We start from the raw sequence: 21,583 nt of genomic DNA on the forward strand, positions 1-21,583 counted from the left end.
AGAATTTCCCTGAAGCAGAGGTTGGAACTAGTTAGTAAAACAAGGGAAGAAAGGGGGAATTTGTGCTAGAAAATCAAGCACCAGGGAAAAGTGTGCCTATAAACTTCTTTTACCATGTTTAAGATTCCCAGCATCATGTCAGCACAATTCCATGTACCTGTCTAGTAATTATTTCTAACCAAAGGACTGGCACAATCAAGACCATACAGCTAGACGTTTGACTGTTTAAGAGGCTGTTTTTAAAAAAGTAAAGAATCCCGCTAGACACAAGGCTCAGTGTACACTCAAAAAAAGCTATCTGAAGCTGTAATTCTATACTAATTTACATGGAGTTATGCCCCACTGAACTAAATGGGATTTACTTCTGATTAGGTATACATAGTACTACACTGTGAGTTATGACCAAAGAATTATATTCTTAACCAGAAATAAAGACTAGAACTGAACAGTAAATCAAGAAAAATAACTAATGTTGGCATGCCAGTCCGTTGACTAGTCAAATATTGCATGAAGTCAAGACTGGCACTGGCCATGATTTTACATAATGCTAGACCATGATTTGTTTTAACCACAGTTTGTCCAACAAACCTTGAGCTGTCTCACAGATCAGCAAACAGGACATGGCTTGTTTTTCCCAAGCTTGGTTTGATTTCTGCCTGGTCTTGTCTTATGCCTCTGTATCTTGGCAAGTTTCTGGGGAGGGGTGGCCACACACATGGTAATTAAGCAAAGCTGTTGGATTCTGACACAACCACCATCCATTGTTAAAACAAGCCACAGTTTGTTAGTTTAAAAAACCATGGTTTCACATTGGGGGTTTTTTGGTCAGAAAACAAACCATGGTTAGTCTTCTGATCTGGATTTGGACATTCACACAAACCATGGCTTAGCATTATCTGTGAACTACCCATTGGGTAGGTGACAGCTTACCTTTTTTATTTCATTATGGTATCATTTGTTAACAAGGTCCAGAATGAAATCTGGTTGCTCCCTAGCCCTGCACAGCGAAGGACAAAGTTTCTCCTGCTAGCCATCTACTATTATTACAGGTACCAGGAACTGTACCAAAGATCACTGTTTAGGACTGCCCGTGATTCCATCTTGTTTGCTGGAGGAATTAGAGAACTGATACTTGAAGTTGCTTTTAAAAACTACGTTTTGTTTTCCAATAGTTGCTGTTGGCTTATTTTTTCTGGTATTATTATTATGCAACTAGGCCAACCATGTTCCAGGACAAAATTCTGAGGGAACACTTCAGTGAACTGTTCACATTTATAGAAACTTTACGCCACATTAAAAGTTTTAACAATTGCCATTTTAAAAAGTTAATGGCTGTGCAAGAAATTCATTAAAAAAAAGCAATTAAAACATCAAACCTGTTGGTGTTTTGTTCTAATAAAGTTACTAATTTCAAAATACATGACTATTATTTGTTCAGTCAAATGCCCAGCCCTACAGATGATTGATTGTAGTTTTCTAAAATAATAATAAGAAACACAAAATAACAGCTATTGTCCAAAATATTGCTTTATTTGAAATAAAACTGAAAACATAAGGTAATGCAGGTGCAACTCAAAGCCTTTGTATAAAAGTATAACAAGAACCCACTGACAATTAGCCCTTCTTGAACTATTTACATAGCAAAAAAACAGATCTATTTTGTTAGTGAGAGAAAAAGCAGGAAATTTTCAAAACCAAGGAAAATCACCAGCTTTATTTTTCTGTTTGCATATTTCAGTATACAGAGCTGCTGCAGAGACGGAACTGTCCCAACACAGAAGACTCTCCCAACATGGCAACCTTCAACATTAGTCGTTGGAATGAAACTACATCCCTCTACCAGGACCTTGGTTTTCAAGTGCAGAAGATTTACCCTTTCCACGACAATTGGAACACTGCCTGCTTTGTCATTCTGGTCATATTTATATTTACTGTAGTATGTCTCGTGGTGCTAGCTTTCTTATATGAGCTGCTTGACTGCTGTTGCTGTGTGAAAAATAAAACTATGAAAGACTTAGAGAATGAACCCAACCCTGTTAGATCTATGATGGACAGCTTCAGGAAACGTGAAATGGAAGTGGTGTAGGGATGGACTTGTTGCTAGCACTCGCATCAAACCGTATGTTCAACATTATAACGAAGCTGCTTGCAACTTAAGACCAAGCAAGTCAGATCCTGTTTAGCCTTAAATATCATTATTAGTACCATATTTTGTTCCCTGGTGGATAGAAACTTGAAGAGTTCACAAAATGCTTAATACTGGATGATCAGTTACAGTGTTATGTGAAAATGGTTTTTTTTGTTCTTGTTTTACAATGAAATCCTGTTGACTAGATTTGAGTAAAATTCTGTTCATCTGACCAATTATATCTATTGCTTTATTTATTTTAAAAATATTCCTGCTATTCAGTATTTTTTTGCCCAGACAACCAACAGTTAATAATAGTTTACCACACAGCATATTAGAAGTATTATATAAAAATGATAAAAACAGAGGCAGTAAGAACATAGCTGCAGCGAGATTGATTCAAATGTTTTAATGTTTTCATAATGGTAGTCTTACGGTTTATCAATCCCAAACAAGAATAATATCAACAGAGAACATTTTTTGAATTACACACACCCGAATATATTAGATGGGCAAACAATGATCCTTAGCATGTTCATAGTAAATATGAAATATTAAAGTTCTTCACATATTTATTATGGCATAAATTTTCATGGACAAGAATCCACTTCATTAGATGCAGGGAATGTAATCCAGAGTTGGCAGGTATATGTATATACACACATGAGTGTAGAACAGGGGCGGCTAACTTTTGGGACTCCAGATGTTGCTGGACTACAATTCACATCATTCCTGACCATTGACATGTTGGCTGGGACTGATGAGAGTTGGGAGTTCAACAACATCTGGAGAGCCATTGATCAGCTGTCCCTGGTGCAGAGCAGGGAAAGAAAATGTTAGCAGTAAGGTCAGAGGGAAATGAAATATAAGAAATACTGACAGTGATAATTACATTAGAGTTTAAATGCTTATAAAATAATTACAGAGACTATTCACAAAGTAATTCTGGCACCGGTAAAGTAATTACTATCTGTAACTTACCAACGCCAGGACATTTATCAACACTGCTTTGTGGTCTCTGTAATTATTTTACATACATCTAAGTTTTAAAGAAATTATTGCTGTCAATATTTTTTGTACTTCATTTCTTCTGACTTCACAGCTAACATGTTTTTTTTCTTGTGAACACCCATGCATATATAATCTGGCAACTCAGGATGACATTGTATGCACCTACGAAAGCCTGCCTTATGCTACAATACACGTGTTAAGTGTTTAAGGTTAAATTACAAATTTGTCAGCCCTGTATCTACACAGTGGTGCTGACAAATCACACAGGAAAAACTTATCAGCATACACTTTGTTTACCAAACAAACATTTTCTTTTTATATTTAAAATAGGTGGACAGAGAAAGAACTTTGCTAATATGAAAACACTGTTTCAGTGCCAGACTTTGAGCAGAATTAAGCATTACAAGAAGAAAGAGACTGGCACCAAATATAGCACCCCTGTGTTGGGACCACATCACCATCCAAATCTGTGATGCACAGTACAATTTGATACCCTGACATCATTATACTGTGTGTTTCCCCATTGCCACCACCCAATTATGTAGAGCAAGGGAACACAGTGTGGTGACATCAAAATGTGTGATTTTTGCCAACAGGCTCATGTAACATTTAGGTCTGCTCTTTGGCTTAACTGATTCTGTCATGGGGCGAGTGGTATAGCAACATTTTCCTAACCACAGACAAGACTCAGGGAAACCTAATCAGGACTCGACACTGTATGGCCAATTCAGTTACAATGCTTGGCAGGTTGATGGCACTCTCCATCAACAGCAGCACCTATATTGCACTTTTTAGCACCAGTCCTGAAAAGGCATGATCATTGGGCTTGAGGAAGGAAGTGTGGAAGAAATAAAGAAGGGGAATTACATAGGAATGGACTGAATGCTGAGACTTGCTTTATTATAACAGTGTTTCTCTGTTCCTTTGCCCAACTGCAAGTGCCCAGCAAGACAACTTGCCTTGCTGTTCCTGTCTTGCTTGCATGGGCTGCTATCATCAGCTAATAAAAAAAAAATCTGCCTCCGGAACAAGAATTTCAATACAAGTAGGCGTGTCCCAGAAACACTGCTTTCACAGACTCATTCCACCTTCAGCAATTCTAGGCTGTGATTTGACATAGCAAATAGCATAAAAACTCAAATGGGATGTTGACTTCTTATTAAAAAAAAATTCTTCCAAGAGTAAAAGTACACAGTAGCCTTATCCATTTGACTGGAATTTTCACTGCAAAGGGTCAGGTGTAACATGCCAACAAAGAAATATTACTGTATTCACTACATAATCATATGTACCTATGTAATACAAGAAAACATCAAAAGAATGCTATGAAGAGAGCCAGAGCCTCTTGAGTACCATAGGTATGGTGCATGAAAGTTTCAGAAAATATTATATCTCTTGAAGGAGCACCACAAACACAAAAAAATAGCACCTCAGCTCCATTTCTGTTATCAGTCAGTTCTAAGTATTATTTTGAGAAAAACATCCTGTCAGTATCTTAAGAAAGCTAAGATTCAGGAAAAAAAAATTAGAATTACATTCTCAGACCTAAACTATAGTAAACACTGAAGATCCATAAACAAACTATAGTTTAATATGAGTGAACAGTGTGCTGCTTGTTCATGCTGCTGAACTTGCAGGCTTTTTGTTTCTCCTCTGCTACTGCTATGCAATCCATAGTCTGGCTTATTACATCACCCAAACCTGGGTTCATGGCTTGTTTTCTCCAAGCAAACCACAAGGGAAGTGATGGTTCTTTTTGGCTTACCACTTGTGGTTTGTTTAGAAAGAAAGTAACTGCAAGCCCAGGTATGGCCCTAACACTAAGCCCGAAATTTCAGTTGCATGCACCAGCTCACTGCACATTCACATTCAATCATAATTTATTTCAACTATGGCTTAATGTGACATATAAATCAGACTAGTATCTGCAAAGTCACATATGAAGATAATTGAATGCTGTACTCTGGAAAAGTAAGATATAAGGGGAAAATGAAAGAGCTCTTGCTTAATCCCCAGAATCAGATTTTGCCCACCACCACGAACCTGCATTCTGTTTTGAGCTTGATGATCCACCCTGCTCTACCTTTGCCTTCTTCTTCTTAGAAGATGATGAATCAGAAGAGGGTGCTGGACGTTTTTCTACAGCTGGAGTACAGAGTGCTCTTTTTTTGAAAAGTTCTCGTTCTCTTAGCAAGCTTGGATCCATAATTCTGTCAAAAAAATGAAACGCTACTAAGAATATGTAACATTTATATAGAACTTGGTGGTTATGTGCCTGCAAATTGATCACGACTTATGGCAACCCTATGAATCAGCGACCTCCAATAGCATCAGTCGTGAACCACCCTGTTCAGATCTTGTAAGTTCAGGTCTGTGGCTTATTTTATATATAGAACTTTACAACTTATATATTGGTTGTGTTCCGATATTGTCCCTGCCAGTAAGAGAATTGCCTTCACCATGAGCTGAGCAAGATCCAGCTGCTCAGCCCCACTCTGTTTCCCTCAGAGGACATCAGTGGGAGCTGTTCCCTAGGAGGCAGAGGGTGAAGAGCAACTTCATGAAAGACTGAGGACAGAAAATGCCACCTGATAATCCTAGCAGCACAGGATTACCATATTATTTATATTCCTGATACCGCACTTGAATTGATTTTTACTGCAAGAATCTTTTGTAAGTAACTTACAAAATCTTTTATTGGCTTCTCAGGGCTATAAAAGCATGATAGAACTATTATTAATAAATAATGTTAAACCATAGTTTAACATTACAGGAAAAAGTCTGGGCGAGCCTCCGGCCTGTGTGCTCATCCCTCCCCTCATGAGGAGCCAACACAGAGATCAAAAGCTTTGCTTCCATGTTCAACTAAACAAGTTTACTTGTTATGTGTGAACCTAGATAAACTGTGGTTAGTGTCAACTATGGTTTAGGAAAGAGCCACCTTCACAAACCATGGTTAATGATATTGGCTCATTTCCCTAAACCATATGCAACACTGATCAGTTCTTGGTTCAGATGTAATATATACTCACAATTACTTAAAAATGGAAGCAAACTTTTCTTATCTTGTCTTCATGGCCACACCACAGGATGAGAGGGGAATCCCCACAAGGCCAAGGCTTGTGCCCATAACACTAAACCAGTTTAAGGTTACATGCAAACCAGTATCTCAGTGTTCCTTGTCTTAAATCAATGCTATAAAGCAGGTCAGCATTATATCATATATTTAACGTTGAAAGAGAGCATCTTGTCCAAGATCATTTAGGAAGCTCACAGCAGAGGGAAGATTTGAACTGGGGACTTCTTGGAACACATATTTAGTTACTACAATACACCAACTTTCTCGATCACCAAGGTTCCACAATGTTAGGCAACTGTCAAGTATGTGCTCACATGCACAAAATGTTTATTCACCATGCTCAGCCTTCAAGGTCCACTTAAAGACAAGGAACCCTCCAATCTTGTTCAGAGATATTCAAAAGGAAAATTGACATCTGAAGTGTTAGTCAGCAGCTTTGACTCACTTTCCATTCATCACAGGATGAGTGATGGGGTGAAATAATAATAGGATCAGTATCTGGTAGGAGGAGTCCACAGTTACATAGGTTAATACAGTGGACTTCAAAAGAAAGTTAGGGTGAGAAAGCAAAGCATGACAGTTTATTTGCATAGACAGTGTTGTCTCTAAAACTGAGGTGGTGGCCTCACAAGGCAGTATTCTCTCAGCCTCAGTCCACTTTTACAATCTGGGGCAATAGTACTGTCTATTTTTCAGGGGCAGCAGAATTACCACCCTAGCATTTCTGTGAACAGCTTTGAAAACTCCAAGAGCATACCTACCCTACAAAGCGGTCTAAAACTATTGTCGGTTTGCCTGTCATTATTTTCCTCGATGATTCCTGGAAACTGTTCCTTGGTGTGGGTGTTGAGTCCGTTAGGGAACCCTAGCTCATATCACGGGACTATGCTTCCAAGGGTTCCCTACAGAAAGGGACCAATCATTACAGCAGGTCTCTGTGGTAGATATGGCTCTGAAGCGTAAACAAGCTTCCCTCAAAGCAGGGCAAGATGCCCCACAACGGTTCCTAAAGCATACCCACACTACAAACATTTATCAGTGCTTCACCACTTGGACTATCAGGGCTGTCCCAAGAGACTCCAAGAGGAAACGTAGTTTGACGAAGCTGCTGAGCTTCCTCAGCTGGAGACCTTTACTCGTGGTCTTGCCTCGCCTCACGGAACAACCGTCCATCGGTTCAGAACCACATGTGCCCACAGTGTAACTTTACTGCTTTCCCCTCTTAAGGAAAGGGGCTACCCTATTGACTGCGCCTCTTCTGAAGGGCTGTTGGCTGCCCCTTCTTCTCCCGAGACGGCTGAGTTACGGAGTCCCCACTCCTCTCACGAGGCAGTAGCATATCCACGACAATGTCGCCGCCGCCGCAACCCTCCCCGCCAATCCCGTCCCGGGGCCGTGCGCGCGCACCAAACCACTCACCTCGCGCACGAGGCTACCCCAACGGCGAGGGGTGGGGGAAATCAACTGAGCCCTGAGGCTCCGTGCTTCCCTATTGGCTCGGCTTCCTACTGCAGGACTTCCATCACACTCCGCATACTTCCCGTCGCTCGTCGACGTGATATAACATCATCGTTACGTTTAAAAAACGTTCCGGAAGTGCAGCTCTACGTTTCTAGGGCAACGGAGGGCGGGGGGGAAGCATCTTTTGAAGAGCGCATGCGCGCAGCAAAAAAAAGGCTCCTCCCCGTGCACGGGTGTTTAGAAAAAGCTTGTTGGTTAGGATTCAGGATAGCTTCAATATGTTCACAGGTAAAGATTTATGTATTGGGAGCAGCGTGCTGTTGCCAATTTAATGATTTCTCTCCTAAATCTAGTGTTTTGAGGCGCGGGTCTAGCGGTTTTTACAAATACTTCAATTTCATTTTTTTCTCTATTACATATTTTCATGAAACTGTCTAGCCAAAATATAGCCTTTTTAAAAAAATCTACTTTTGGACATTCTCTTGTATTTTTCATTTTCCATTTCTGTTCCTATGTATAGTCTCTAAAGTGCTAGACTATTGTTTCGTTTCTGCTGTAAGCCATAGCTAGTAAGCTACCTTTTGATTGAAAGGATGCCATAGTAATTTACCCAAAACCACACAATGAGCCAGTGAGAGATAGGAGGATTAAGTCTCCAGATCCTCTGGTGTGCTTGTTTTTTTAAGGTATAACCATCAACGTTTAAGGTATAACCACAAGGAGGTTCTTGCCCATTGGCTTACTGAGAAGGAAAATGTGCAGGCAATATTCTACCCAATCAAAATGCAGCCTAAGCGCCATCAACTCCTCACAAACCACAGCCAGCTGCCAGCTGCTTGAGCAGAGGAGACATGAAGATTAGCCTCAGAAATAAATGGCATGAGCATGCACAAGGTGTATCCGCCTTGCCCATGAGGAACCCTCCGTTTGTATTTAATAAGGTGATTCCACAACAGGTATCCTTTGTATAAACAGTACATTTTATAATAATCCCAGGAAGAGCCTGCTGGATTAGGCTACAGGCCCCTCTAATCCAGCATCCAGTTCTCAGAGGGGGGAGGGAGACACACACATGCACACACACAGCATTTTTAAACCTGAAAAAACTAGGAATGCAAAACTCAAATTTTTCTCAGATCTAGATTTGAGAGCTGCCCTCTCCGCTTTCCCTCCTTTCCCCCACCAACTGTTGCTAGCACTTTTAAATTCTATTATCCACGTTGTTAAGCAATTCCTCATAACAGCGTTTCACAATAACACAAAAACATTATCAAAACGTGTCTAGATTTTGGTGGATTTGGAGCTTGGGTCTCGTGAGGAGAAATGTTGGCAACACTGGAGCAGCGTAGAAATGTGGAATAGGTGGGTGGTAAATCTGCTTCCATACTGAGAGCCTTAGACTGCAGTAAAAATGAAAGTCCCACTGTAAAGGGTCATGAATATGCAACCCCTCTTGGACAGCAATAGCATAACCACACTTATCTATGCCCTGGCTAACTTCAAGATTGGATTATTGCTTTATTTGGAGCTGGCTTTGAAGGTAATTCTGAAACAGAACAGGGAACAGGCAAAGAGAACATGTCTTGCTTTACATATCCTAGTAAGTTTCCAAGCTCAATTCAAAGCACTTGTCTTAACCTTCAAGGACTATCCAGCTTAGGACCCAGATATTTGTTGTATTGCCTTCTCCTGTATCAGGCCACCTGCTCACTGAAATTCTCATCCAAGACCTGGTGGGGGGTTGTGACGCCCTTCCCTGGCTCTCCCTGTCAGGTTCCTACTTGCGCGTGGCTACTGCCTGTCACTAGGCACCACCAGGGACTCCACCAGTCCGGACTGTCCTTTATTTTATTTTTTCTCTCCCCGCTCTAGCACAGATCTCAACAGATCCCCCTGCTAGGCAACCACCAGTCACGTCCTAATACTAGTATTCCAGAGACTCTGAATACTGGTATTGTTATTCTCTTCACCGCTGCCACCATTTGTTACAGTTCCCCTTCAGCCTTGGTCATTACCTTACCCTCCCTTCTGGTCTGTGAAACCCCAGCGAAGGATCAGGCCTTTGGTAAACGAAATTAAGTATTTATTAAAGATAACAAAGCTAACAAGATTAACAAGATTTCTTCTTAAGGCACATAAGCATATGGTTTTACTCAACACTAATCCGAACGCCACCTCCCTCCTTCTCCACTCTCTCCTGGTAAACAACTCTCTCAAACCCCCCAAACAACCCACTCTTTCTCTTCTCCCCCCCAGATTCCACTCTCACTCTTCCTTTTATATGTTCAGCCATTTTAAACACTCAGCCAATCATCCAGCATTCTACTGCCCATTCACTCCCCCTCCTCTTTCACTCCACTTACCATGTATCTTATAAACAATCAACACTTACCATATATACATTAATATAGGAACATCACATTTCCCCACCCTTAAAACAACGGCAGAGTATTATTCTGTTCCAGGATTTATACGTCGCGTTAACAAATAAAAGTCTCTATGGGGAAAATGTCTTTCTTTGTTCCTCCGTCTGGTCACGTCACTGCAGTCCCAGCCACTTGCCTGGAAAATCCATCAGCCAGTACATTGTCCTTGCCTTTTATGAACTGGAAGTCCACTTGATAGTCCTGTAGGGCCCAGGACCACCTCTGCAGCATAGTTATGGTTTTTCATAGTCTGCAACCATAACAAGGCCCGATGATCCGTAGTCACTGTGAATCTTCGTCCCCACACGTATGGGCGCAACTTGTTCAGTCCCCACACGACCGCCAGGCACTCCTTCTGGACCGACGAATAGTTTTTCTCCCTCGGCGTCAGCTTGCGACTCAGGTACGCCACTGGATGTCTGGTGCCTTCTCTCTCCTGTAGCAAGACGACTCCCAGCACCAGGTCCGACGCATCTGTAGCCACGATGAATGGTTTCTCATAGTCTGGTGCTATTGATATGGGTCCTTGGCACAAGGCTTGCTTCAGTAGATCAAAAGCCTTCTGACATTCATCCGTCCATACCACACGCTCAGAACACTTCTTCTTTGTTAATTCATGCAAGGGGGTTGCTATTTCCCCAAAATTTCTCACAAACTTCCTATAAAATCCAGCCACACCCAGAAATGCCCTTACTTGTTTTTTGGTTAAGGGGATCAGCCACGCTTGTATTGCCTCCACCTTGCTCCATAAGGGGGTGATTTTCCCACTCCCCACCTTATGTCCTAAATAGATTACTTCCTTTAGTCCAAACTGGCATTTCTTAGCTTTTATTGTGAGGCCTGCTTTTCTTAAGGCCTCCAATACTGTTGTCAGGTGTTGGACATGCTCAGGCACCGACTTGCTAAAAATGGCCACGTCATCGATATAGGCCACTGCAAAATCTGACATGCCTCGCAACACAGTATTGATTAGCCTCTGAAATGAACTTGGTGAGTTCCTTAGTCCCATGGGTAAGGTCACAAACTCATATAACCCATCTGGTGTATTGAAGGCAGTTTTGGCTCTGGATTGCTCGTCTAGTTCCATTTGCCAAAATCCTTTACAGAGATCTAGTGTAGAGATAATGGTTGCTGCCCCCAATAACTCTAACATTGCGTCTACCCTAGGCATAGGATACGCATCTGGGACAGTAATTTTATTGATTAGCCGATAATCAATGCAAAACCTGGTCGTTCCATCTTTTTTCGGAACCAGGACAATACTTGAGGCCCAGGGACTGATGGATTCCCTGATCACTCCTAATTCCAGCATATCTTCCACCTCCTTTTTGATCTCATTCAAAACTTTCCCATTCACACGGTACGGAACAGATCTGATTGGGGCATGATCTCCAGTATCAATGGAATGTATAACTATACTGGTTCGGCCAGGTTTGTTGCTAAAGAGATTCCTATAGGTTTTCAAAACTCTCAGAATCTCTTCTGACCATTCCACTTGATCTACCCCTCCTTTGTCTTTGCTTTCCTGTACCAAATCTGGAAGTTCAGGCCCACTTCCCTCAGGGAATAAGGTAACTTGCAACACCTGTACATCCCTGGTATGGTAAGGCTTCAACATATTTACATGAACCACTTTGCTTTTGTTTAATTGGTCTGTGGTGATTACATACGTCACTGTGTCAAGCCTTTCTCTGATGGTATATGGTCCTTCCCAGTTAGCCTGTAATTTGTCATGTTTCCTGGGTATGAACGCCATAACCATATCTCCCACATCATACACACGTTCCCTGGCTGTTCTGTCATACCAGTAACGTTGCTTCTCCTGTGCTTGACTCAAATTCTTTTTCACCACCTCCATCATTGATGTTAATTTATTGCGGAATTCCAATACAAAATCTACTACAGATGTTTTGTACTCTCCCAGGGTTCCTTCCCATGAATTTTTTAATAGTTCCAAAGGTCCCCTCACTTTTCTAGTGAACATGAGTTCAAAGGGTGAGAAGCCTGTTGACTCTTGAGGGACTTCTCTATATGCAAATAAGAAGCATCCCAAACGTTCATCCCAGTCTTGTGGGTGATCTTGAACATAGCTTCTGATCATGCCCTTCAAAACGCCATTGAATCTCTCTGTTAACCTATTAGTGGCGGGATGGTAAGTAGTGGTCTTTAGATGTTTTAGACCACAACATTTCCACATACATTGCATCACTTCTCCCATGAATACACTGCCTTGATCCGTCAGCACTTCTTGAGGGAAACCCAGCCTCATAAAGATTTTTAATAAAGCCTCTGCCACTACAGGGGCTTCTACAGATCTTAGTGCTTCTGCGTCTGGGTACCTGGTGGCAAAATCCACCACCACCAATAGATATTTCTTGCCATGCCTTGTGGGTTTGGAAAAAGGGCCCACCAAATCTATTTCCACTCTATAAAAGGGTTGTCCAATTATAGGAAGGGGCTTTAAGGGTGCCTTAGTCTTTACTCCACTTTTTCCCACCTTTTGGCATATTCCACAAGATAGACAATGTTGTTTTACATCTTTGGAGATGTTTGGCCAATAATAGTGTGCTGCCAATCTCCTCTTGGTCTTTTTTATTCCCAGATGTCCTGCACATGGGACATCGTGGGCTACCTCTAGCAATCTGGTTCTGTATTTGCTAGGTACTATCAATTGCTTCACTGGTTCACATTCATCCTTTCTCTCAGCAGGCATCCACAGTCTATATAAAATCCCATTTTCACACACAACTTGATTCCTCAGTTTGTCAGTGAAAGGAATCTGTTGGGTCAGAGCTTGTTCCTTTATCTGCTTCAAACTTATATCTTTATGCAGCTCTTCCCTGAATTGCTCTGCTTCTTTCTTATCAGCGACCACTTGATACAGTTTGTCTCCTTCAGCAGGCCTGCTAGTGGTTGCTGTGGTGACCTGAGGCTGGTTAACAGATTCCACCCTGTTTGTTTCAGCCCCCCTTAATATGGCTTCTTTTTCTCTGCCAATTTGCTGTCTGGTCACTACATATATCTTTCCTTGGGCTCCCATTACATCTCTTCCCAGTATTACTGGTTCTTGTTGCTGGGCATTAATGCCTACTTTATATCGGCCCTCTCGGCCTCTCCAAGTCATTTCCACCAGGGCCACAGGCAAACTTTCTGGTTGACCCCTCACTCCTTGGATAGTCACAGTTTCCTGAGGTAATTTTACCTCAGATTTTATTAAATCTGGCCTCAGTAATGTCTGAGCGGCACCGGTATCAAGCAATGCCCAATAATTTGCCCCTTGTACACTCACTTCCTCTCTCAGACTTGAATCAAGGTCTGTTACTTCTGTCCAGTTTATCTGGCAGAACTGAACCTTTTTCGCTGTTTCTAAAGCCTTGGGCTCTGTTTTCACTGCCCTTGTCTGAGCAGGATTACTAATGGGGTTGGCAACCTCACATTGAAAACGTAGGTGCCCCGGTCTACCACATTTGTAGCATAATTTCTCCTCACTTTTAGGGTACACAGATCCACTCTGGGGTGTCCTGTGCCCTTCAGATTTTACTGGAGGACTCACTCGCTGTGGTACCACATCCCTTCTGCCAGCATTATATGGTCTGTGTTTAAAATCTCTTGATGTTTTCCCCACCCAGCCAGTTCTGTTGGAGGCGAAGTGATCCGCCATCTCTGCGGCCTCCTGCACCGATGTAGGGGAACGGTCTTTGACCAGGAGCCTTATTTCTGGCGGTAACTGATGGTATAATTGATCCAATATCATGAGGTTTTTCACCTCCTCCACTGACTGAGCTTTTGCACTTGTCAGCCATTTCCCAAATATGTCCATCAGTTTTGCCCCCAGCTCCACGAAAGACCTCCCTGTCTGTATCTGGCAGTTTCTGAAAAGCTTTCTAAAATAATCAGGCCCCAGTCTGAATCTTTTAAACACTGCTTCTTTGAATTCAGCATAGGTGACGGGCCTGTCTGAGGGGAAATATTGGTATACCTCAGCCAATTCCCCTTTAATCAGGTTTGATAAATACTGCATGTATTTATCTTCAGGTAGCCCCCACAACTGAGCTGCTTTTTCAAAGGTGCTGAGGTAAATTTGAGGAACTTGACCAGGCTCATAGACAGCAAAGTCCTTTGGTGTAATTTTTATTTTTGCTCCATCTCTGTCTTTCCTTGTCTCATCAGAATGAAACTTCTCTCTTTCAAATTTTAACTTTTCTGCCTGTAATTCCGCATCCACTCTCATTCTCTCAAATTCCAACTCCCTCTGTTTTTCCTTCTCTGCACCTTCCATCCTCAATCTCTCAGCTTCCAACTCCCTCTGCTTGTCTTTCCCATCAGCTTCCATCCTCAATCTCTCAGCTTCCAACTCCCTCTGCTTGTCTTTCCCATCAGCTTCCATCCTCAATCTCTCAGCTTCCAACTCCCTCTGCTTGTCTTTTTCCTCAGCCTCCCATCTTAACTTCTCTCTCAAGTACTCTATATAAGCGGGATTGCTTAAATATCCTTCTGGGGTCTCTTCCCTGACAGGTTGTTTTTGCTGGGCAGTTGCAAATCCTATAAGTGCTACCCTCAATTCATCTACCCCTTTACCCTCGTGAGGTAAATTGAATGTTATGCACTTCTCCACCAGCTCCTCTCTTTTCATTTTTATATATTCAGCCATGGTGTTTGAGTTCACTCACTCTTTGCCACACACTCTTTGCCAGTCACTCTCACAAGAAATCTTGTTTTGTTATTTCTGTTTGCCACACCACTGTTCTGGATTCTCTAGTATTCGTATCTGGATTCTCTGTTGTTCGTATCCCACCGCTACTGCCACCACGTGTGACGTAGTCTCCTTTGTCACCACGTGTCTTTGGGACTCTCTTTGGTTCGTATCCCACCGCTACTGCCACCACATGTGACGCCCTTCCCTGGCTCTCCCTGTCAGGTTCCTACTTGCGCGTGGCTACTGCCTGTCACTAGGCACCACCAGGGACTCCACCAGTCAGGACTGTCCTTTATTTTATTTTTTCTCTCCCCGCTCTAGCACAGATCTCAACAGATCCCCCTGCTAGGCAACCACCAGTCACGTCCTAATACTAGTATTCCCAGAGACTCTGAATACTGGTATTGTTATTCTCTTCACCGCTGCCACCATTTGTTACAGTTCCCCTTCAGCCTTGGTCATTACCTTACCCTCCCTTCTGGTCTGTGAAACCCCAGCGAAGGATCAGGCCTTTGGTAAACGAAATTAAGTATTTATTAAAGATAACAAAGCTAACAAGATTAACAAGATTTCTTCTTAAGGCACATAAGCATATGGTTTTACTCAATACTAATCCGAACTCCACCCCCCTCCTTCTCCACTCTCTCCTGGTAAACAACTCTCTCAAACCCCCCAAACAACCCACTCTTTCTCTTCTCCCCCCAGATTCCACTCTCACTCTTCCTTTTATACGTTCAGCCATTTTAAACACTCAGCCAATCATCTAGCATTCTACTGCCCATTCACTCCCCCTCCTCTTTCACTCCACTTACCATGTATCTTCTAAACAACCAACACTTACCATATATACATTAATATAGGAACATCACAGGGGTATCTGAAGTGATGGGTGGCAACTGCAAAGAGAGCCTTTTATTTGGTAGCTCCTTACCTTTAGAACTCTCTTTCCAAGGTAACTTGCCGGGGAACCTCATTATTATCACTTAGGTGCCAGACAAAAACATTTCTGTTTTTGCACACTTTTAAGAACTTCTAATGTAAGCATTTTTAATTTCAAGCAGTTTGATTTTGCTGTCTGCTTGAATGGACCATTGCAGCTTTACTTTGCTATTTTAATTTAATGTTAGTTTTGTATGCTTGATCGTAGTAATATGATACTTTTTTTTCTTACTAAGGATAGTTACTCTGGGAACATAACATTTATGCTGAAGAGTATACAAATTATATAAATAAATATTACCAACATTGTATTTACACTTGTCTTTCATCACACATCCTTTTTACTTGGCCCAAAACCTGATGGAAAGCTAACAATACCTTCATAAATGTAATTATTTTTATTATTACTATTTATTTTATTTAGTGCCATCTAACATGATTTACAAATAGCAATTTTGTATGCTATTTTTAAAAAATAAAAAAAATTAAAAAAAAATCCATGTTTTTCCACTTACATACCCTACATTCTCATCCCCTCTATAATTCTCACACATCACCCTATTCACATGCCGTTTTATACATACTCATGATCTCATTTTCTCTCATACGGATAGAGGAACACGGAGGAGAGGAAGGAGGCAGTGGAGGAGATGGGAGAAGAGCAGGAGACAGAGGAGGAGGAGGAGGAGAAGGGGACAACTCCAGGAACAGGAGACCAAAGAAAAGACAGAGTGCGCGTGACAATGCTGAGGAGGGAACAGGAAGAGACGAGGATGAGGAAAGCGCCACGGGACGGAGGAGAAGATCACAACAAGAGCGCAGACAGACGGAAGCAGCAGACAAGCAACAACAGTGGGGAACGGAAGGGGAGAGAGCAGGAGTGGAAGGAGAGGAGAAAGCGCAGCAGTTGCTCCGATCCCTGCAAGGGGCAACAGCGGAGGCACTCATCACAGCAATTAGTACCGAGCTTATGGATGCCGAAATCAAGGAACAGCGAGAGCAGGAATGCCTCCAACAACGGGAAGCGCGCCCAGAGGATAGAAGCGCGCAGGCCCAGTTGGCGGTCGCAAGGGCACAGATCGCAGAGCATCGGTGGCGAATCCTCACGATCAGAGAATAACTGGAAGTCATGGAGCGAGCAGCAGCAGCAATGGTGATGGGAGCAGCGGAAGGGAGCAAGAAGCAGGGAGCAGACGGGAACGAGCAGAAGCCAGCACCGCCAGAACACAGGGGAGAGCAGGTCCGAACAGACAGAGGAGGGGGAAAAGGGGACAGCACGGGGCAACCAGAAGGAGAAGAGCGCAGGCAACCGGACGGATGTCACGGGAAAGAGAAGCCACGGAGAAAAGGAGGCACAACAGGAGAAACACGACAAGAGGCAGGGAGCTCATGAGCACACGGCATGGCAGTGACAGCGCCAGAGCCTGCCATCGATGACCAAAGTAGGCCCGCACCTCATGACCAAGAGGGGGCGGGGAAGCAGGAAGGGAGGAAGGAGCACGAACGGCCCAGCAGAGATGGCCCTCGTCTCCTGGAACGTGAGAGGGATGCAGACGCGAGCGAAGAGAGAAGAGATCCTGACCGCCCTCAAGAGCTCGGGAGCAGATGTGGTGGTGCTCCAAGAGACGTGGCTTGCGACAGATAGGCAGCGCAGCCACACCCAGAGGTGGTGGCACAATATAGGGCCATCCTTCTGGAGCTACGAGCCCACAGGAAGAGCAGGAGTCACAGTCCTATTTAGAGTGACGCAAGGGCACCCATGGCACGTCGACAGAGTGCAGGAGGCGGAGCCGGGGCACCTGCTCATGATAGACTTCTCACTGCCTCAACCAGGCAGCAGCAGCAGCACCATCAACGCAGAAGGCAGCAGCAGCAGCAGAAGCAAAGGCACCGCTCAAGGGCAGAAAGGGTTTCGGCTGTGCGCGCCCACCTCAGTGGCAGGGAGGAGGAAGTTGTGGAGGCTCTTGCACTTGTACGGGGACACGAGTAAAGAGCTCATGGTGGCCGGAGCTTTTCACAACCGCTCCAGGCCGGCGGACAGATGGAAAGGAACCAGCCAGCAGCCACAGGCAAGCCATGACAGAGCGCTTACCGGCAAAGAGACGCTCAACAAGTGGCTTGATGGGAAAGGGCTCGCAGACGTCGCCCTAGCAGTGCCCAACAGCATGGGGTTCATCCCACCCACCACGGAAGACCGGAAGAGATGGCAGCAGCAACAGCAGCAACAGCACGGGCATCATCAACGCGAGGCGGAGGAAGAACAGCCACAGGAACGCATAGGAAGAGCGATAGCAGCCGCAGTGACGCCGGTGAGGATGGACATGCCGCACTACACTTGTCGTCATCCAAGCGAGGACACCGTCAACTGCACAGACCGTGCGTGGATGTCCCAACAGTCATGGGCAGTCACAGCCTGCCGGATCATGCTGTCCGTTTGGTCTACCCATGCCACGATCGGCGTGGGGCTGCGCCGGACCAGAGAGCATGAGAACGGAAGAGAGGGTGAAGCAGAGGGCCAGACAAGGAAGGAGGAGGAGAAGGGCAACAGCGAGAGAGGCACCCGCAACTGAACCAGCAACGGACATGGAGGCTAAGAGGAGCAGACCTCGACGCTAGCGAGGAGCTCCGGGAAACACTGGAAGCGCAGCTGGGCATGATGGTATCCCTCCTGCCCGCCTTCCGGGAGTAGCTGCTGACGTGGTGGGAGGAGCTGAAGTGGAGCATTGCATGGCAGTGTCAGCAGCACGCGCGACGCAGGGCTCAGAGGCAGCTGTGCAAGCAGCACCAAGCCGTCTACGCACTGCTCCGGAGCCAACGACAGAGGGACATAGGACCGCCACATCAACCACAGCAGCCAGATGAAGGCACTCAAGCAGCCAGACAGCACCTCCTTCGGCTCCAAGAAGAGCAGAGAGCGCGGAGGGTGCGCTGGCGGCAATGTCGCAGCAGGGGGCCGATGCTGGAGGAGGAAGAGGATGGAGCGGAGAAAGGGATAGCGGAAGGAAACCGGAGACCATGGGGCACGGGAAAGCTCATGAAGGAACAAAGGCAGGAGATGGAGCGGCCCATCGAAAGCGCAGAAGTGAGCGCAGCCATTGCCAGGGGAAGAGGACACTCGGCGCCTGGACCAGACAGACTCCCCTGGCGGTTCTACCAAGTCTTCAGCACGTTACTGGCGACACCGATGACAGCGCTGTATAATCATCTCCTCGGGAAAGGGGCACCAAAGAAAAGGAAAGCGAATATCGGGAACACCATAGAGGATGGAGGGACACTCTGGCACAGCGTATTGGTCTTCTTCCCAAAGGCAGGAGACCCTACACTCCCCAGCAACTGGCACCCCATCGTCCTGACAAACGTGGATTACAGGATCCTGGCGTCCGTCCTCAACCAGCGCTTGGCGGCAGTCGCGAAGCAGCTGGTGCGCCCCGCACAGACCAGTGCAGTGCCCGGCCACGACATGACCAACTCCTGGTGCCTGCTGCGCGAAGTCTTCACCACAGCAGGCAGGAAGGGGAAGACAGGGAGATCAGAAAACACCGAGCACAGAGGAGGAACGGCCGAAGGCGAACGCCCCAGCAACAGAGACAACGATGTCAGCGGAGTGACAAGGACAGCAACACCGATGCTCATGCAAATCGATCAGGCCAAGGCCTTTGATCGCGTGCAGCACACCTACCTGTGGGCCGTGCTCCGAGCAAAAGGCGTCCCCGCAGGATTCATCGGAGACATACAATAGCTCTACGCAGGGGCCACAGCGACGCCGCAGATCGATGGGCAGAAGGGCGCAGCATTCCCCGTGAAGGCAGGCATGCGGCAAGGATGTCCACTGAGCCCATTGCTTTACGTGATCGAGCTTGACCCAGCGATCGTGCTCATCGAGAAAGAAGAGAGCATACGGGGGTTCGCAGCACAGGAAAAAGGAAACGGACAGTCCTCAGCAGCCACAGGAGCAACAGCACAGGCCAAGTGCATCGCGCACGCAGACGATCTGATGGTATTCGTGCAGAGCCGGGAAGAGGCAGGCACAGTCTGCGCCATCTTCGACTGGTTCGGCCAAGCCCTGGCCCCACCTCCAATGTCCACAAGTTGCATGCGGATGTCTGAGACAGGGAAATGTGTGCAGACCTCTATGCACATAGGCTTCCATAGGAACTGGAATTCTGTGCTCCTATGGAAGTATACATATGCAAAGTCTATTCACACACGCCTCCCTGGTTCAAGCATCCACACTCAACCCATGGATATTGGAGGCAGGCCAAGGAGCTGCATACCTACTCCTTTTTAACAGCCATCTAAGCTAGCAGTCATCATCACACCATCCTGTGGCAGTGAATTCAGTCTATATTTGAGGCCTCCCAGAATAGTCTTGAAAGTGGTCCAGCACTTTGTCTAAATTGTTATTCCAGCAATATCAAACTTCTCCAAACTTCATTTACATCATTTGGCAGCCTTTGATATATTGATCATGAGGTTTTACTGAGGCAATTGGCAGGTGCCTGAGGGAGGCTTTTGAGTAGTGACTTCCATTCATTTCTGGGAGAATAATCAGAATGGTCATGTGCAGCAGCTCATTATCTCTTTGGAGCTTTCATTATGGAGCCCTGCATACTTTCATCCTGAATACAGCTACATTGCCATGTGCCTGCCCATGAAGAGAAATTATACTATATATAGTCAATCAGAACATGCTTAGTGTAGACCCATTGAAGTCCATTGGTTTCAATAGGTCTACTCTGAGCACAGCTAACATTGGATATCGTCCATAGTAATTAGGAGCTACAGATATATATAGTATATATGTGTGTAATATATATTAAAACATATATAAGAAATAATGTACATTATATATATATATATATATATATATATATATATATATATATATATATATTGATCTGCATGCCCAGTGGTTGGGGATGATAAAAGTTGAGAGTCTAGCATCTAGAGGGCCACTTATTCCCCTTCCTGTCTATAGACATTTAGAAGTCCCCAAATGTACCCCTCCTTACCCTTGCCCCTCTTCCCCTTTCCTCAGCTAATTTCAGTATTGCCTCTTGTAGATTGTAAGCTCCAAAAGGCCTAATGGTAGAGCCAGCTTCATAATTTTGCCATCCCAGCAAGCCTTTCTCCACTTGTCTGCCTATTGCCTCATTTGCTCCAAATGCTCATTACCTTTCTAGCCACTGCCAGTTCTCAGACCAGAATTCCTGGTATATTTGCAGTCAAATATTTTATTTGTAGTTTATTCCATTTTTAATATATTTTGTATTTTATTATTTTAAATCACTTCTAGAACCTTCACACTTTGAGTGGCATCTCAAAGCTTTAAACCAGCTTTGTACCAGACTTTTAAATAGATGTATAACAAAAAACCCTAACCAACGAAAGTCTATTGATTTGAATGGGTCTGTTCTAAATATGACTAATGCTGGATGTTACACAATATGTAACGTAGGCATGTTAATTTTGTCTTATTGTCAGGCAGAACAGGTGCCATATAAATATTTTAAATAAATGATTAAGTTGCCTTGAAATTTGGAGAATACAAATAATAAAAAAATCAGATTTGGGGTATTTGTGTATGGATGTGTGTGTGTGTATATATATAGGGGAGAGGAAGATCTTTTTTGTTTTATGCTAATAAAAGGAAGGAGGGAGGGGAAATTGTTTTTTTGTTAAGGAAAGCAGCGGGCTTGAATTATTTTAGGAACCAATTCATTAGGCATTACCCGAAATTCTTTAGGACTGAGATTTTTTTTGTTTGACTTCTATTTCTCACTGTAAACCAAACCATGATATTCAGAACTGGACAAAACTGAATCACAACTTTTTAATTATAA

General features: G+C 44.2%; 3 protein-coding genes across 4 annotated transcripts in view; 2 read left to right on the forward strand and 1 right to left on the reverse strand.

Annotated features, from left to right (window-relative positions):
- GTF2E2 (general transcription factor IIE subunit 2) overlaps positions 1-7,790 on the reverse strand; it is a 44,498-nt gene extending 36,708 nt beyond the window's left edge. Inside the window, exons 1-2 of one of the 2 annotated variants that reach the window (XM_061635893.1) lie at positions 7,638-7,790; positions 5,183-5,349 (exon numbers count right to left, since the gene is read on the reverse strand). In XM_061635893.1, coding sequence (XP_061491877.1) covers positions 5,183-5,345 — 163 coding nt within the window. In that variant the 5' untranslated portion in view covers positions 5,346-5,349; positions 7,638-7,790. Of the gene's footprint in view, positions 1-5,182; positions 5,350-6,979; positions 7,617-7,637 lie in introns of those variants that run through there. The other variant, XM_061635883.1, reaches the window with a different exon arrangement.
- Positions 1,772-2,218, forward strand: SMIM18 (small integral membrane protein 18). The gene has a single exon (XM_061635907.1). It carries the CDS (start codon positions 1,793-1,795, stop codon positions 2,084-2,086), a length of 294 nt encoding a protein of 97 aa, XP_061491891.1. The 5' UTR covers positions 1,772-1,792; the 3' UTR covers positions 2,087-2,218.
- A 30-nt stretch (positions 7,791-7,820) lies between the features above and the next one.
- LOC133388973 (uncharacterized) lies at positions 7,821-21,336 on the forward strand. The gene is made up of 2 exons (XM_061635672.1): positions 7,821-7,967; positions 16,355-21,336. The coding sequence occupies exon 2, from the start codon at positions 17,174-17,176 to the stop codon at positions 18,308-18,310; it is 1,137 nt and encodes a 378-aa protein (XP_061491656.1). The 5' UTR covers positions 7,821-7,967; positions 16,355-17,173; the 3' UTR covers positions 18,311-21,336.
- The last annotated feature ends 247 nt before the right edge of the window (positions 21,337-21,583 follow it).

This window comes from Rhineura floridana, chromosome 1 (assembly GCF_030035675.1).
Source record: "Rhineura floridana isolate rRhiFlo1 chromosome 1, rRhiFlo1.hap2, whole genome shotgun sequence".
Lineage (NCBI taxonomy): Eukaryota > Metazoa > Chordata > Lepidosauria > Squamata > Rhineuridae > Rhineura > Rhineura floridana.